Source organism: Stegodyphus dumicola, chromosome 3 (assembly GCF_044657685.1).
Source record: "Stegodyphus dumicola isolate Sdum_Otavi_A_Nest chromosome 3, ASM4465768v1".
Lineage (NCBI taxonomy): Eukaryota > Metazoa > Arthropoda > Arachnida > Araneae > Eresidae > Stegodyphus > Stegodyphus dumicola.
The window spans coordinates 18664010-18683360 of NC_140770.1; the positions used below are offsets into that span (position 1 = coordinate 18664010).

The following is a 19351-nucleotide window of genomic DNA, read 5'->3' on the forward strand; positions in this document are numbered from 1 at the left end:
GGAAATTTTTATGTTTTTGAACTTTGTATGCTTATAGAAAATGTAACGTTTCGCAAAATGCAAACTTGTATATATCATTTTAAAGAGAATTTATTACTGAATTCAATACAAAACACAAAATTCGATTATTTGCAATACAAAAAAAGTTATATGTACTTTAATATAAATAAAAAACACAGTTATGAAATGGTTTGTAATGTCTAGCTTTCCTGGCCAATCACTGTTCTTGTTCTGAGAACCAATCAAATATTAGTAACTGCCAGTAGAAGTTGACATCATGTTTACACTTGGAAACAATTCATTATTTTGCTTTGTTCTGTAGAAGGAGGACCTGTTTCTTATACACTGCTATTACAAGTAGGAATTTTTGTAAAAATTTTTAATATTTAGTCAAGAAGCAATGACATCAAATAAAAGAGTAGATTGGGCACCTAGAAAGAGATGTAATATTATTGTGTTACGAGAAAGTGGTCTTTCCTATGCTGAAATTGCAAGACAGGTGGGTGGTTCAATGACTACATCTGGAGTCCGAAAGTTTTGTTTACGATATCAGGAGACAAATTCAATAAAAAACAAAGAAGGAAAAGGCCGAAAAAGGTGCACACATCTATTGATGACAGAAGAATAAAAAGACTATGTCTCCAAGATAGAAAAATGTCATCAGCGGAAATGAGAAGTGATCAGAATGATGCTGTTGTTTCTGTCAGTTCAAGAACAATCAGGAGAAGATTAACAGATGTTGGACTGAGAGGTAGAATTCCACGAAAAAAACCCTTATCTTAATTTTCAGCAACGAAAAAAAAAGACTACAGTGAGCAAAAGAACACATTAATTGGACAGATGATCAGTGGTCACTAGTTATATGGAGTGATGAAAATAAGATATCCTTATTCGGTAGTGATGGTCGAAAATATGTAAGACATAGAATAGGAGAAGAGCTACATCCTGACTGCATTCAAGTAACTGTGAAGAACCCACTTAGTGTTATGATTTGGTCATGCATGTCAGCAGATGGTATTGGTCGCCTTCATGTCATCGATGGGACACTGAATGCCGGAAAATACATTGACACTATTCTAGAACCAAAATTTCTACCTTCCATCAGAGATCTCTTTCCCAACAATGCTTCGTTTATTTTTCAGCAGGCTTCTGCTCCTTGCCACACGGCCAAAATATCGAAAGAGTGGTTTCGTACAAAAAGCATTAAATTGTTGTCATGGCCAGGAAACAGTCCTGACCTCAATCCTGTCGAAAATTTGCGGCACCGTTTGAAAACTCTTGTCCGAATGAGGTGCCCATCAAATAAAAGGGAACTAATTGAGGCTATAATTGTTTCCTGGCATCATGTAATAACGAAAGAAGAGCTTAAAACTCTTCTCAGCTCAATGAAACGTCGATGTGAAGCTGTAATCAAAAATAAAGGGTACCCTACTAAGTACTGAAACTCACTGCAATCATCACTATCTAATGTATATCGATAACTATTATCGTTTAACTTTTTTTGTATTGCAAATAATTGAATTCTGTGTTTTGTATTGAATTTACTAAAACATTCTTTTTAAAATGATATATACAAGTTTGCATTTTGTGAAACGTAACGTTTTCTATAAGCATACAAAGTTCAAAAACATAAAAATTTCCAAAAGTGTCCGCAATTTTGGCCACCACTGTACGCGTAATAACATTATTTTGGATTTCTATGAATTACATATAAAAGCGACTGATTATATAAAAATTTCATGATTTACTTTGGCGCTGTGCTAGTTTTCACATTTAGGAATTTTTCCCCCAAAATTATCCTTTCATTTTAGTAAATAGACCTAATGCGTCTTAGTATAATTAAATAATTCAAACTCATATAGCAGATTAATTAACGCTTCACAAACGAAAGCAAGAATAAATTATCGTTGTGAGTTCTGATTACAAACACATGACTCCAATTTCCCAATATTAATGAAACTTTTGAGGTTTTTCGATGAATTAAGTTTCGATTGTTTTAAGTTTGTAGAGGTAAAAATTCGTATATTGAATACATCCATAGAAATTATTCTAAATTTATTTGCTCCATCAGATTTTGTAAAAGAAATAAGTATCAAAATCTGTACTTGCGATGTAACCTACTGACAAAGTCTGCACGCGAACAATCGAAATCTCTCTGTCTTCCTTCTTACTCCAGAGTCCACCAAACGGTAAAGTCACTGAACACTGGTAATTCTGTTCGAGGCTCAAATCCTGCAAACGAGCTGCCTGCATGGACGTTTGTTTGGTTTTCCACATGTATAAGATGTATACGAGGCAGCTTCCCTTAGAAAGCCCTCCAAGAAGGCATCTCTTCCCTTAGGCAGATAGCCCTCAGAGCTTTGCCGTAATCACATAAAACTGAACCAAAAAACCATAGTGTGAATAATATTCTGACCTTGCTCTTTGATAATATATCAGCCGAGTAATAACTTGAAGGGATTGTTAATTTATTTTGTAGGGTTGCACATTTTTTATCGTACGATGAAGAACCAGTTTTCAACCAAATGTATATTGGGCTGTTTTAGTTACATTTTGGTTTAAAAATCATATATCCAGAGAGCATGTTTTGTATACGTATGTCTTAAATAAATCGTGGAGAATGTTTTGCGGAAGAATTTCTCAACTTTAGTACCAAAATTTCTTTCTCAAACCAGTCTATTTCCAATCATAAAACAGCTGGATTTCTATTCCAGCTTTTATAAAACCAAACGGGAAGAGAAACACGCTAGTATAAAACTCAAATTTAGGCAAAAGAGCAACTTTTATATTGAATAGTCTCAAATAATGTCAAATTCCCAATTGTTCTTATTATTGAAAAAAAACTCTTGATTTTTATTATATTAGAACAATTTTTATTTTTTGAATTATTTCACATTCTGTTTTTAGTCCAAAGGGATTTGAATCCCGAAGGACTATTAGTTTCGTTTTTGCATTTTGCGTCGGACTCATAAATGTCGGTTCACTTTTCAAACAGTTGCCACAAAATGTTAGAGTCCTGCATTATATTTGAAGAAATTAAATAATGAAAAATCTGCATAAATGTATGTATATTTCTCGTATTGTGATAAAACAACGGTACATAGAGTCATCGAATTTTGAATAACGTAATCCTCCAACGAATATGAGCATGTGGAAGACCCAATTTGAAATTTGAAATTTGTTTTATGATCGATTTCCTATTTTTTAAAACTTTGACGAATTTTTGATTAACAAACTCAAGGATTTCAAAGCGAGCAATGGCAACGTCGTGCAGAAAAAACATTTTTATCTCCAGCGCGTGAGTCTCTGTATCGGAAATTCTAAAGATAGGCTCGTTTTAAAACTATTTTGCGATATTGCTGTTGCACTGGATCTTATGGTTTAAGTGCGAGGAACATGATATTTAATAAAGAAAGGTAACACACAAAATGTTAAAAAACGCCCCTTTGGACGTAATTTAAAATCTGAAACATTTCAGATTTTTTTTTTTTTTTTTTTTGTTGAATATTGAATTTTGATGTTGATGCTGATATTTAATTTTGGCGTTCATATTGACGCTGATATTGATAGACTTCATAGGTTTAACAGCGGTCAGACACTGGTCCCTCTTCTACAGGAACAAGTTTGCAGAATTTTAAATAGATTACTATTTGAAAATATTCCAAAATATAAAGAAAAGCTGAACATCTGCAAGAAAAAATAATTTGACGAAAGGTATTTATTTATACGAAAATTAAAAAAAAAAAAAAAAAAAAAAAAAAACAGAATGTGAAATAATTCAAAAAATAAAAATTGTTCTAATATAATAAAAATCAAGCGATTTTTTTTTCAATAATAAGAACAATTGGGAATTTGACATTATTTCTGAGACTATAAATAAGCACTGTTATCAAACACCATAGTTATTTTCTCTATGCTAACCACTTTCGCAGAAGAGCGAAATCGCTTAGAATCGTGGGATTTAGCTAGTTTCACTTCTAAAAATCACTGTCATTTATAAAAAAGACTATAATATTCGCACCAAGATCTAAATTGAAACTAGAACTGATTTGTACTCTATCAATCAACTGAGACCTTCTGTAATTACGATTATCTGAAACACCGAACTTTGTTTACGGAGTTAGTGTGTAGAAACATTAGGTTATTTTTTGGAAGCCGGAGAGATGAAAAATGAGCCACGCCTTCACCGGGAATCGAACCAGGAACCTCTGGAATACGCGCCCAGCATGCAGACCACTACACCACGAAGGCACGCTAAAAATTTGGGAGAAATATCTTAGATACTCCCCCTTTTAAAGGGCGAGTGGGTTATTTTTAGGGGACCCAATCGCCAAATCTTGGATGTAGACAACCATCATCCACTACCCTTTTAGTTCGGGCGACACTGTAGAGACATTAGGTGTTTTTTGAAGCATGAAAGATGAAAAATGAGCAACACCCTACCCGGGAATCGAACCACGGACCTCTGGAATACGCGCGCAGCGTGCAGACTACTACACCACGAAGGCACGCTAAAAAGGCAGGAGCAAATGCCTTATATACTGATTTTATTAAATTATAGAATCTTTTCAGCTGAGATTTTAGCCTTGAAATCCTCCATTCTGGAGAAGATTTACTTAAATGTAGTGCTTCCAATCATCATGTATGGAATTGGGGCCTGGGTATCCAGGGCAGGGGAACTGGTTTGATTACGGATGAAGTTAGACAGTTTTCAGAGAGCTTGGGGTTTAGCTTTAACCCGATGTTTTAGAACGGTGCCTACCGAGGCCGTCTTTGTGTTGGCTGGGCTATCTCCTCTCTCAATTTTATACGAATTTTATTGTGAGAAATTTTTATTTAGAACTGGACGAATGGAATTGAAAATTTATGAAGATAATTTAATTACAAAGATATTCATTTAATACATCCTTCCAATAGATTTGTTTTTGTTTTTGATAAAAGTAATCCAACTGTTGATGTGTTTGATATTTATATAGATGGTTCTGGGGTCGGAGGGAGCGTAGGAGCTGCCTTTGTTGTTTTTTTACTATGGAACTGAGGTGGATTATAGAATGTGTAAGTTGAGCATATATAATTCAGTTTTCCAGGCAGAAAGTGAAGCGTTCAAACAAGCCTTATTATGGATTAAAAATACCTTGGTTATACCCACGTCTGTAAATATTTACACTGACTGCCTGTCACTTCTCCATGCGCTTTCCCGCCCAGACAATTTCAATTCATTAATTGTCGAAATTAAGAGTCATTTAGAAACTTTGAGTTCATATTTAAATATTAAGCTACATTGGGTTAAAGCCCATATAGGCTTTATTGGTAATGAGAGAGCCGACAGCCTGGCCAAGCAGGCGGTCTCAAATGTCAGTGCAATGGATATTGAAGTAACAGGTTCGAAGAGAATTGCAGTTCGAAGAATGAAAAAAAGTTTACGTTAACAAATGGAAAATACAGTGGTTCTCTTCACCTAAAAACAAACGATTTATGGAACTAATTAAAATCACGAATAAAATGAAATGTATGAACAATATTGATGCTAATCATGTTTTAACTGGACGTGGTAGGTTTTCGATTTAATCTATTTCAAACGATTTAATCTGCAGGAAAATAAACTATGTAATCATTGTTGTACATTTTGTGGTTGATTGTAGTTTAACAGCCCCTATTAGATAGATTTTTAACATTACTGATTTTAATGTGAGTGTCATTAAGGTTAAAGTTTTTAAATCGTATTCTATTGCTCTAATGAATTTTATCAATGAAAATAGGGCGCTGGTAAGAATCTTCTGTTAAAATTGAATTTTGTATTTATATTGGTTTTAGATATCTGTGGTGGTGTGAATTTGTGTTTATAGATTTTTTTGTTTGTTTGTTGGTCTGTAATTTTGTGTTACTTATTTTTGATTTAGTATTTTTGTTTGTTGTTTGGGTGTGGCTGGGTTATTGGCTGCCCTCGTTTGTGGAGATACGGGGCCCCTTCTTTTGAGCTATGGGGACACTCGTGTCCAGGTGGGCTGAAGGGAGCCTCCAATTCTTACCTTATATACTCTCCTTTTTAAAGGGCGCCTGGGGTTTTTAGGGAACCCAGTCGCAAAGTCCTGGGTGTAGAGTATCATCATCCACCACCTTTTCAGTTCTGGAGGCAGTGTATTTTTTGGATACAAGAGACATACAGGTATTTTTTGGAAGCAAGAGATGTAAAAAATTAGCAGAATTGTTTAGAAAATTTGCAAGAGATATTATGCAAACTGTGAATGAGAATAAGAAGAATATTGGTATCGAGATATAACAAAGCAGAAAATTATACTGAAAACAGAAATAATTAAGGTAACTTATAAATTTAAGATGAATTTTGATAATATAAAGAAGATTTGAATAATAATAACTAATTGAAAGTAAAACTTATAAAGATTTTAAACTTAGGAAAAAACACAGAAATGGAAACGACACATTTATATACTATTTCACCGAGAGTGTTTGGAATGTATGTATCTACTTTACCTTTTTTTTGTTGTTGTTATGCCTTTGTGGCTTGGCCTGTCCTCTCATAGCCATATGGCAATAAGTTTCGCCTGCTAAGTGGGCTGAGGGCCAGTGCTTAGGACTAACTAACCTTATAAGTGAATCTTCCATGAAAAGAACTTAATACTGAACTCTAATGAACTTTAGAATTTGAGATCTTAAGAATTTTTGATCTATTGAACTTTATTGAACTATTGAACTTTCACTGAATCTTGAACGATTGAAGTTTGAATTATGAATTATTGAAATTTTACTGGACTCTTGGACTATTACTGTATATATATATATTGTATATATAAAAATTAGCTTAACGTAGCATGTAAATGTAAAGAAGATTGTAAGTAACATTCACTGTGATGTAAACATGATTGTAAAATATTCTTCGTAAAAGTTGCTTGTAAAATTTTTCAATAAATAATTTCCACTGGGTGAGCTTTCTCCGTTAGATGTCACTTTAGGTCGAAAGCTCTCTTAGTGGTGCAAACTGTAAAGTTGGTTTCACTGTAACATATAACGAATCAAAAAAACCCTACTAAGCTCATAAGCTGTTATAAAACTGCGCGTGAAACAAAGTTGCAGTTATTAAAATTAAAAATCGCCTAAATGGTTTCGTCCTGCATGGCTTCGGAAAAATCCGACCACTTTGCATTACGCGGACATGAAAATTTTTCTTTGAATGAAAAATGACATATTCGAACCAAAAGAAAAAAAAAAAGTCTCAATTAACACTTATTCAACGGATTCATGTAAATGAATTTCAAGAACATATTGTTGCGTTTTTCTTTCTTCTGGCACCAGTTGTTACGTTATTTTCTTCCTTTACGTTCGTACAGGGTTCGTGTGGATTTGGAGTGAATAACGACGACACTTGATGAAGTATCGAAACACACTTTATTAGCCAGTATTAATCAGATAGCTTCAAAACCACTTTTTACAGTCGTCGGTGAACTACTATAAGCACGCTGACACGATCAGCGACACACCTTTCAGGCTATCGGGCTATCACAGGGGAGACAGCTTCCTGCAAAGCACCCGACTCTGCTTTCCGGAGTACAGCTCCTGACTCTGCTTGGTCGTTCTCGAGACTCTACAACTCGCGATGCACTCGACGACACAGGAGCACAGCTCCCGACTCTTCCGTTCAGTCGTTCTCGGAGCTCAATACGCTCTCTCGACGATGCACTAACAGCGATACACTAACAGACTCCTTCGTTGCACTCGACGACCCACTCGGCACTCGCTGCCCGGCTGTCAACTCGATCGACTCCGCAAGGATTGAGTCGCAGATGAGACACCAGCTCGATACTAACTAACTCGCACTCTAGACGAGGCACACACACACACACTAACTGACTGCGGACCAGCAGGGTTTATATAGCTTTCGGCTTGTGTTCGGGAACATTCTGGGCTAAACCGGTAAGAATTCGTTCCAGATGGTTCGCCATCCGTCCATGATATATCGCCAATTTTGTCGCCAAATGTGGCAACCCTGCCCTCCTTTGCCATTTTATGGCAACCTTAAACCTGCTTTGCGGGAAAGCCATCTTATCGCTCCTGTACATTTCGTAACAATATGTATTCTGACATCATGGTACTTAAAAAATTCCCTTTTAAATCAACAATGAAAATTTCAGTTCATATTAAATTATCAATCGCAGCTTGTTACAATAGTTTTTAAGTTATCAATCGAAACTTGTTGCAACAGGTTTTAAGTTATCAATCGAAACTTGTTGCAATAGTTTTTAAGTTATCAATCGAAACTTGTTGCAATAGTTTTTAAGTTATCAATCGAAACTTGTTGCAATAGATTTTAAGTTATCAATCGAAGGAATAGTTTTTAAGTTATCAATGGAAACATTTTGCAGTAGCTTTATACCGAAAGAAACAATTTTATGTCAGCTATTGCCATTTCCAAAATAAAGTTTAATATCATTTTCTTCAACAATTTTCCTTGAAACTATCAAGGAAAAATTTAAGCCAAAGTAAAATTTGTTAACAAAGCGAGATTTAAATAATAATAATGTATGAAGGAAAGATCAATGTTGTTGTACCTGTGTTCATTCTTAACGAAATCAGAGCTTACCATTTGGTTCAAAATGGGAAGAAGAATTATTGCCACAGTGCTGTTGGCAAGGATTTCTGTCAACGCAGCCGTCATCAAGCACATAACAGCTGCTATAACTCCGGGAGACATTACAGATAAAGACGATAGCTTATTTCCCAATAGTTCTGCAAGCCCAGATTTCTGGAAAGGAAGTTAATATCTTCAAAACTCATGCGCTTGCTGTACAATACAACTATATGTAAAATTTTAATGGTTTTGAGAAATGAATAATCAGCATGAAAATTTAAGAAAAAAAATTCGTTTGTGAAATATGAAGTATTAAAATGAAACGAAATACAGTCTAAAAATTGTTCATAATATTCTTATTCTAAGAATCACTTAAAAGGTTTAGATCGTATAACTAACTTTGATATCTAACTACCGGAAGTACCCGATACCAGTTAAGTTCGATTGAGAGTAATGCATCTAACATCAGAGAGAACGATGCCTCTGTAATCCTTCTACGATTCATAGTCGTAGAAGGTGAAATACAATTCATAGTCATACATTTTTTAGTTTGATGCGATATGAAAACCACATAAAATATTTTGACTGAAAAATAAGTTAATTCTCTCTCATTATATCAGCAACAGTTGCACGCACTTTTTAACGATTTTCGTCTTTCTAATCAAATGGTCGTAAAAGCTCAAGTTCCATAAAAATATTTCACCTATATTCAATTTTAGTCGATTAAATGTGGGAAAAAAAACCATCATAATTCAACAAAAATAAATAATGCGAACAAACAAACTGACTTTCTTTTTTATATGCATAGATTTTTTAAAACTTACACATTTTTTTTATTAACAAACTTTGCGATTTGAAAGAAAGCAGTAGCAACACTTTTCGAAATAAAGTATTTTTATCTCCAACGCGCGAGACGGTTGCCTTCACGTGCAGTAGCAGGTGAAATTTCCCAAATGCATTCTATCGGTTCATTCCATACAGCTTGGTCCTAAAAGTCTAATGGAAGCTTCTTTGTTTGGAAGTAGAAAGGATGTCATTTGAAATCTTCACACATCTCTGGGCGTTAATGGAAGGGGAGGGGAGGAAACGGGCAGGATGTGTAGTGAACGGAAAGGGGCTTTCGGTATTTTTAGCATAGCGAAGGCTTCAGTTTTCTAAAGTAACTCTTTTAAGCATTTTCTAAGTAACTATGTTAAGTATTTAAGTTATTCAAAGCTTCGATTTTCTAAAGTAACTGTATTAAGCATTTTTACCTGAGCTCCATCTGCCAAGGCAAAACCACCACCAATGAGCAACATGATCCCCCACGGCACTTTTCTTTGAGCTGTCTTCCATGCTAGAATTCGACGGCTGGTCCAGACTTTGGGATTCGTTGGCAGGAAGAACATGAGAAAGGCTATTGCAATTGCTGGAACAGAATCCCCAATTTTTCTGCAAAAATTATAAAAAAACACGTAGTACAAGAATGAGTAATGCAAGAAAACTGTCGAGTTTTTATTATGTCTTAATAAATCAGAAACTGGTGAAAAGAGACTGAGATGACAATTTTTAAAGCTCGCAGTGACAATGTTAGCAGTCAATGCATCTGAAGTTTACTTATTTATTTTTATACAGCTAAAATACGAATTTTTGAGTTGACACCGTTTATATAAGTTATGTAAATAAATTTCGGAATAACGAGTATTTTCTAAGTTCTGCGATGAGATATTAATTGTGTTGTTAGTTAGCAGCGAGGTACCACTCCCTTTTAGAAGATTTCATGATAGGCAAAAATTCAATTTTCACACCTTGCATGTGAAGAAAATTACTAGTACTATTATTAATTAATTTAGCGCTGTTGTTGTTGATACTGATACTAAATGGTTAGCCAGTAGGCTAGACCAGGGATGGGTAAACTACTCCCCGCCGGAAGTTTATATCCAGCCCGCAGATAGAATTTTAATTTGCCAGTCCAACGCAAATTAAAAAATATTTATATTTATATATTATATATCCATCTCCTTTTCTACTTTGTTTAAATATTATTTTTTTCTTCCTTTTTTCCAAAAGACTGATGATCTTCTTACTTTCTCTATTTTTGCTCTACAAAACACAAACCGACGGAAACAGCAAGCACAGACAGCTTTCAATCCATAAAGTGTTAAGGGGACTCTACACCTTAAAACCCATAAGATCTTCGAATAGGTGACTGTTGCAAGAATTGGGATAACTTATTTATTTTAAAAGCAATTACTTCCAACTTTTTACAGCTGACTACATAATATAGCTGCTTTCTGAAATAGTCATCAGAAAGTTTGTGTTGCCACAAATATTTTTATAATTTAATCCGCTTTGTGACAACATTTTTCGTCATGTTTCCACATTGCGCGCACAGTTTAAAATATTCTGTTGCATAATTTAATTCCATATTTAATATATAGCTTTTATAACATTTGGAAACTACTGTGAACCTAAAATTCTAAAAATTTCTTGTTAAATTTTTATTTTATTTGGAGTTGAGGTTATAAAATGTATTTTATTAAAAAAATTTGTAATGTTTTCGTCCATAAAATTAACTAACAACGCAATAAAATATTCATCGTACTTTTGGTTCAGTTAGAAAATAGTGCCCATATAAAGAATTCCATCCAATTTCAAGTCTGTACCATTAGCCATTTTTAAAATATCATGCGCGCAAGGTGGAAACATGGCGAAATATTTTGTCACAAAGAGGATTAAATTACAAAAATATTTGTGGCAACACACACTTTCTGGTTACTAGTTTCAAAGCAACTATATTATGTAGTCAGTTGTAGAATGTTGGAAGTACGTGTTTTTAAAATAAATAAAATATCCCAATTCTTGCAACAGTCACATATTTGAAGATCATCAGGGGTTTAAGGTGTATGAACCCCCTTAAAAGTGGAAGGTCTTTGTTAGTTATGGCTGAAGATTGGCGCCAACAAGTGTTATCTCTTTTCCAGGGAGGAGACATATGGGAACCCAATGAAGGTGAATGAGACCTCTTAGAAAAAACTTAAATTGTCTTAATTTATTTGCTAGGCAGCTAGCTAAGACTTGTCTCATTTCCCGAAGTTAAATTCAATACAATCAGTAACTGAAGAGAAGATTAAGAATTGGGTTGAAAAAACTGCATTTTGAGTTCGGAAGAAGTTTTCAAGATTTCAGTGCCATTCAAACAGAACTGAATATTTTAACCAAGCCTTTCAACGTAAATTGTGAAGCAGTGAGGTCAGATTTGCAGCTTGAATTGATTGAGTTGCAGTCTAACAATCTTCTCAAGCAGTTGTTTTTAAATATGGCCAAAGTATAGAGTTTTGCAAATCATTATCGAAAGTACGTTTCGCAAATTTAATATATCACACCCAGAAAATCAGTGTAATGTTTGACTCATCTTATATATGTGAACAAGTGTTTTCAACTATGAACCTTAGAAAGAATTATTTCAGAAGTAGACTGACAGATGAGCATTTAGCCTCGTTCCTTAGAATCAATACATCTCACTTCGAACCTCAACATAAGGAACTTTTAAAAATTAAATCACACTTTCATTCATTTTATTAATATATTTGAAGTGTAATACTTGTATATTGTTTTTAAATTTTTATAAAAATTTATCTTGGCCCACCAAACTTTTTTTTTCGATTTTTGGCCCGCGGCCGAAAAGGTTTGCCTTTCCCTGGGCTAGAACAAATCCATCAGTCCAAGAAACGACATTAACTCTTTGCGGCACAGTGTGTCCGGTCTGGACACACCTAAAAATTTCCTACTGTACGCACAGAAAAATTGAATGAAAAAAAAATTTATAAGTTACTATAGGTTACTCTGAACCTTCTTTATTTATCGAAGATAGTGGCTCAACACAAACCAGTCCAAATATTTTAGCCATGTTTAGTTTTTTAAGACCCTTATTTTTCAAAGAAATCTTCCAGATTTTTTTAGGGTATAAAAGGAATTGTTTGAAAAGAAATTTATATGTTATTTTTTTGGCTGTATGCTAATCTCCTTATTTTATATTAGTTTTAAATTTTTACCATGAAATCTTGCTTAAAATCAAACGGCGAGGAGGTGTGCCCAGACCGGGCTCACCCATAATCTAGGACAACTGAGCGTCTGTATTCTTTGTTTCGCCGCATCTCATCTGTCAGTTCATTGACAACAATGCTCGTTTCAGCACTCTTTTCGAAGCTCTATTCAATCAGTGAAAAAAATTCGCCAAGATAAATTTTTGAATTTCTCCGTAAATTTAGCACCAAATTTTACAACATTTAATATCTAGGCGCAATTTGGGTCGTAGAATCTAAATATAAAAACAAAAAAAAAAAAAAAAAAAAAAAAAAAAAAATTGTTTCACAAGAATATAGTTAAATTAAATTTTAAATAATTCTGTTGCACCATCGCTGCAAGGAATGAAATTTAAGTTTAAGAAATATTCTCTATTCGTATAAAGCTAATATTCAATTAAACTTTAATTGTAAAATAATAATAATTATTATTATTGCTGCGAAATAATTTACAATTAATTTATTTTTCAAAACGAAAATAATAACATATTATAAAAAAATACCGCTTTCTGGTTTATTTAATTAATATCTCAGTTGATTAAAGTTGTACAACTTCAAGAACGTCATCATTTAAATTTAATATAATATAACAACTTTTACTCAATATCAATAAAAGAATTAACATGGCAATAACATATCGTGGCATTTATCCTAACCTGAAACGAAAAATGTTAATTTAAAATGCTGACATTAACGAAATATTTTCAACATACAGTGAGGTAACATGCAATCGCGTGCTTTATTTAACCTCAGAATATAACTTTGATTTTTATCTGGGGCGATTCAAGAAACTGTTGCAAGAGGAAAAAAGAATTTGGCACTTAGCCAGAAATTAGCGTTTTGCCAGTTTTTGATCATAAAATATGGGTGAATTTCATTGGAATGAACCTAAATTTCGAAATGTGAAAGGAAGTATCAAATAGGTTTAATAAAAAAAGAGAGATTAATGAATATATACCAAACTCAATTAACATTGAGGATCTAATTTTTTAAAAACTACTCGTGCGATTTTTTTATTTACTTCTTCAATAAGAGTCCCATTATTTTGTCAATATTTTTTTGTCTACATGAAAATACAAATATTTTCTACTAGTTTCCATTTAAGACAAACTTTAAAATTATATAATGGACGTATTTCAGTTTCAACTCCGACATATTTTAACACTCTTAATCGTCAGTGACTGAGGGAATAAATCACTGAACACTGGTAGTTTGATCCGAACTCTTTACCACTTTACACTGAGCTTTACCAGTTCCAAACAAATCAACCGAGTAAAAGTAGTCTATAACCTGCTTAGAAACACTTCCGTTATTATCTAGTAAGTATAAGAAACGAATTTTAATCAATTCATGAAAAGTGTGCAAAGAATAGTGTAGTATAGAATAGTGCGTTTATGCTAATTTTTTTTTTAAATTTCATTGTGTTTGTTGGGTTAGTAGTAATGTTTAATTCGAATTTCATTAGCAGGGATTCGCAGTTCATTGAATTCGAAGCGTTTGAAAAGTTAATATTCCATATATCGACCAGCATATTATCTGCCATTTTACACATGTTTAAACGCCAAATAAAACCATTTTTTACTTCCTTGTACGAAGTAAAAAGGAAGTATTGTAATCGCGGAAAGTTTCAGGCAGCATACTTCAACGAAAATATCCATTTTCACCGCTATCGAATGCAATTTAACGATGTTTTTGCGTGATATCTGTACGTAAGGACAAAATAAAAGACTCTTTTCCTTCAAAAAAAAAAAAAAAAAAAAAAAAAAAAAATATAAAACTGCTTTAAAATAAATTCTGAAGAGAATTTTTCGTGGCGTGTGTACAAACGTATGTACATACAGACGCCACGAAAAATGTACGTATGTTCGTATGTATCTCGCATAAATCAAAAATGAGTAGCCTCAGAACGTTGAAATTTTGTATCTAGGACTGCTAATACACGTAGATGTGCACCTCGTATTTTGGTTGCAATCGGCCGCACCAAACGTTTATAAATATATTTATATATATATCCACTCTGTTACCCGGCTCAGTAATCTCAGTTTCTTTACTGTTATATGTTTGTAAAATGTACAGTTTTTGCTTTAAAAATGATTGAATTATGTTATTTTTATCATCCGGTTAAGGTTTTTATGCCTTTAGTAAATCTTTAGACAATATTTTTAGAACAATATTACCTAAAGATTTCAAAGTTGTTTATGCAACAACAACAATTTAAATCAACAATTTTAAAGTTGTTTAAGCCTTTTTTTTATGGCGGCCATTGATTGTTTTCATTTGAAATAGCAGACTAGTGGATTTGTTGCCAATCTAGAGAAACTTAGCTTCGCAACAACAAAGATAACGTCTTCATTTATTATTGCCAATTAAATCATGCTTAATCCTTTCTCGAATGTTTTCCAGGAAATGTCTTTAAGATTTACTTCGTAATTTTTAATATAGATGTATTGAGTTTTTATGTATTTTTGCCTTCTCGCGAAGTGAGATTTGAATTAATTGAATGAGAAATACTCAATCGTCTGTGAAAAACTGTTTCTTTTTTGTTTTGTTTGCTTAATTTCTTTTATACATCGTCCTAGCTTTATTATAGTATTTGAATAGAACATGTGGCAACGATGAGATAATTCTATTCTTTAAATGATATAAATTTTGTGCCTTATGAGTTATAATATGAACGAAATATAATACTGTTAAGTGAATCTAGCGCCAGAGTGTCGCTATGGTAAACAAATACTAGAGTCAATTTTAAAGAATGCATTTATTCTATTGTGGTTTATGCGCTGTCGGCGAAGTAGATTTAAATCAATCCAATAAGTGTAAATGAAATGCAAGAAAAAAGGCGAATAATTTAATATTCCGTACAAGGAAGTCATGTGGTGTACACATCAGAATTTTTTAATTAGATTTTACCGATAAAACTTACTCCTCCTTTTCTTCTTTACTATCGTGAGAATTACCTAATGAATTGTTTAGTTTTCTACCCATTTCTACAGCTGTAAATCTATAGTAATACGTATCAATGTAAGCAAAAGCCTTACGTGTCTGATCCTATGGCTTTGGACCATCCTGGAATGAACTTCGGGTCTCGAAGTATCCATAAGATAACCAAGATAAGAAAAAGAGTCAAGACCTCTATTTGATGGCATCTGAAATAGATAAATGATATAGTAAGGAATTATCGAACATTTCCAGAAATTTGATAATATCCATTTGCTTCGTTAGTTAGGTGCTTGTAGCAAATGTCATAGCATCTGCAGCAAGTGATAGCTAATTATGAAAACACTTTTATATTTAATATTCAGCACAAACACCTCATTCATAGTATGCCTTCACCAGTCTTTTGAGAAAAAATAAATTTTTGACTTTTGGTTTTTCAAGAAATTGAGTAGATTATAAATTAAATATATATAAAAAAATTGTGATATTATATAGTATCACAAATTAACAAATTTCATCACAAATTAATAATGAATACACTTTTATAACTCCCGTTCTACTGGACCGATTGACAAAATTCAAATTGCGTTTTAAATGTCTCGAAAGCGCGACTTAGGATATATATTAGATTTATATATAACATTGTTCTATCATAGGTTATTTTGACACTAAATGGAACTTTTTCTGAAATAACATACCAATTTTTTTCCCCATATTTCGATTCTACGATTCAAATTATGCCTAGCTATTAAATTTTGTAAAATTTGGTGCGAAATTTAAGAAGAAATTCAAAAATTTATCTTGGCATAATTTTTTCAGTTTGCGCCAAAAATAATTCACTTGGCGAACCTATTAATATGTGGCAACCAATTTTCCTTTCCCTTCCATTATGCTGGAACGGAAAAAAGGGCATCCCATTCCTACCTTCTTACGTTGCGCATGAACGGGAAAAAAGTAACTGCGTTTCTACTTCCAAATAATTTTAGCAAAGTGTCTAAACCACATTTGATATTTTATCGCTTTTCAACAATTATGCCAAATTTTAAAACGCGCCAATATATAAATTCAGCTACATCTTCGGAAATTTTGAATAAAAAACTGTAATTTTTTGCAAGTATGCTTAGAAATACGTCTACTTTGCTAAAACTTTTGCAGCTTATAATTCAAAAATTTTTTTGAAAAATTTATAAAAATTATTTAAAAATACAAATTTTAAAAATAAATCCTAAAAAATGGGTGAATTTTATTTGAAATGAACTTAAATTTAGAAATGTGATGAAAGAATCGAATAAGTTTAATAAAAAAGAGAGATTAATAAATATATACCAAACACAATTAACATTGGGCAGCTAAAATTTTGAGAGCTAATTTTTTAAAAACTATTAGTGCGATTTTTACAAAACTTGGTAGGTTGGCGTAATTTGTGTTGTAGAATCGAAATATGGAAAAAAATATTGGTATGTTATTTCAGAAAAAAACCGATTTTCTATTAAAATACCTGTATTAGAACAATGCTATATATATATAAATCTAATACATATCCTAAGTCGCGCTTTCGAGACATGAAACACGCAATTCGAATTTCGTCATTCAGCCCAGTAGAACGTGAGTTGTAAAACTGTCTTCCCCCTTTTTTTATTATTATTTTCGCAGTGTACACATTTTTGAAAACGTTATACCACATTTGATTGCATTCGTGTTTATTTTTTTGTGGTTTTTGTTTTTCTTAAGGTTTTAGTATTTTACATTTCTTTTATCCTTCTGACTTTTGGTTAATTAATACATATTTATAGAAAATTTTGAAATTTACTGGTATTGAAATTTTGGGTCTTTGTGGAATTGGTTCTAAATTTCTTATTTTTTGTCTACACATGCGCATATATATATATGTGTGTGTGTGTGATATATATATATATATATATATCTCAAGTAGCACAGCAACGTCGTAACGACGTTACAAACTCGTCGCGGATGTCGTTGCAAAAACGTTACAATATATCGTTTTTAAGACTCTCAGATGTCCGCGAACATCCACTGTTTTGCAACCGTTGCAAAGACGACTTTATTACGTTTTTGCAGATGAGGCTTTTGTCGCATAGACGTCGTTATTGCGTCTTTCGCAGGTGATATTTTGGTTGTGAAAGCATCGTATCACGATGTCTTAAAGACGCCTAAATGTTCGCCAAATTCCACCTTTTTGCAACTGTTGTGAAAATGTCGTTATTATGTCCTTGTCTTACATATTGATTTATGCAGAAAAATAAGCTTGATAATTAATATATATATATATATATATATATATATTATTTTTTTTCCTTGTATTTATCTAAAGTTTAAATATTTTATCATTTCCTGAATACCAGAAGATAATACAATTTTTTCTCTTTAGACTAAATACGCATAATTAATAATAGCCTTAATTATTTTCATTACTTTAAACTATATTTTTTAAATAACTTAAATTCTAAGTTACGATTATTTAAGATTTCACCATCTTTTTTCCTTAAGTGAGAGTAATTATGAAAGTGGTTATTATAAATATATAACATTAATAGTAAGCTTTAAGTAAATAAAACTCAATTAGACATAGAAGTAAAGATATATATGTGGATAAAAAAAGAGCGTTTCTGATAACAGCATTATTACATTTATTTCTGTTAAATCTCAGAGACATTAAAAATTGCCCCAGTCATGATAAATTAGGAAGCGATTTTTAAGGTAACATAATCAGTACTTTACCTGAACTCAAGTATAAAATTATTATTTATTATAATTATTTTAATAATAATAATTTATTATTTATTATTTATTATAAATTAAAACAGTAAAAAATATAACCATTAACTTCTCCAAGATATGCAAATGAAAGACAGTATAAAGTAGTTAATAAATGTAATCAAAAATATACTTAAATCTAATAACTTCCCATATTCATATCTAAAATTAAATAATAACCTAACAAACAACATATATGACAGCACTATTTAAGAAAAAACATGAGCTAGTAGTGTTTGAAATTATAAATAGCAGAAGGAAGGTAACAGAACTAAAATTTCCAATTAATAAAAAAAAAATATTTGTGTTTTTTAAATAGTAAGCAATTAAAAATGCAATAATTATGGATTGCAGTATTTATTAGTAATGCTGATGTTTCTTAACACCATTTCTTTCGATCATATGTAAATGTATTTACCTATTTTTAGTTTCGACATTTTAGCATAGTGCTAGATTACAATGATCATTTCAGGCACTCTTTATAATCAATAACTTTCCTTTTGATACTGTACAAAAATAATTTAAATAATACAGTATACGATAGTAAGCTAAGTACATTAAAGTAAGCTCTTCGTTAAATAGCACGCGATGAAACACTTTGTTTCTATTTATTATGAATTTCTTTGTTATCACACGCACATAAAATGTAAGCGAAGAATATGCTTAAACTATGAATATACTATACTTAAATGACTTACTTAATATACTTATTTAAGTACAATGAATATACTTAAATTTAATAAAGAACAAAACTTAATTTTCAACATTCATTTATTGAGAGTCTAATAGACATACATAACGGCAATATTTAAAAAAAAAACGCGAATTACACAGTGTTCGAACGAATAGATACCAAACGATAAGTAATAAAACTGCAATTTGCAATCAATTAAAAAATATTTAGTGTTTTTCAATACTACACAATTATGTATGGCATAATTATAGATTTCAAAATTTCATAGCAATGCTAATGTTTCCTTAACACTATTTT

At 32.1% G+C, this 19351-nt stretch overlaps 1 protein-coding gene across 1 annotated transcript in view; it reads right to left on the minus strand.

Moving 5' to 3' along the window:
• LOC118200240 (Na(+)/citrate cotransporter-like) overlaps window positions 1-19351 on the minus strand; it is a 93291-nt gene that overhangs the window by 9887 nt on the left and 64053 nt on the right. Inside the window, exons 9-11 of the mRNA XM_085812322.1 lie at window positions 15687-15794; window positions 9838-10015; window positions 8597-8758 (exon numbers count right to left, since the gene is read on the minus strand). Of these exons, the coding sequence (XP_085668448.1) occupies window positions 8597-8758; window positions 9838-10015; window positions 15687-15794 (448 nt within the window). The remainder of the gene's footprint in view (window positions 1-8596; window positions 8759-9837; window positions 10016-15686; window positions 15795-19351) is intronic.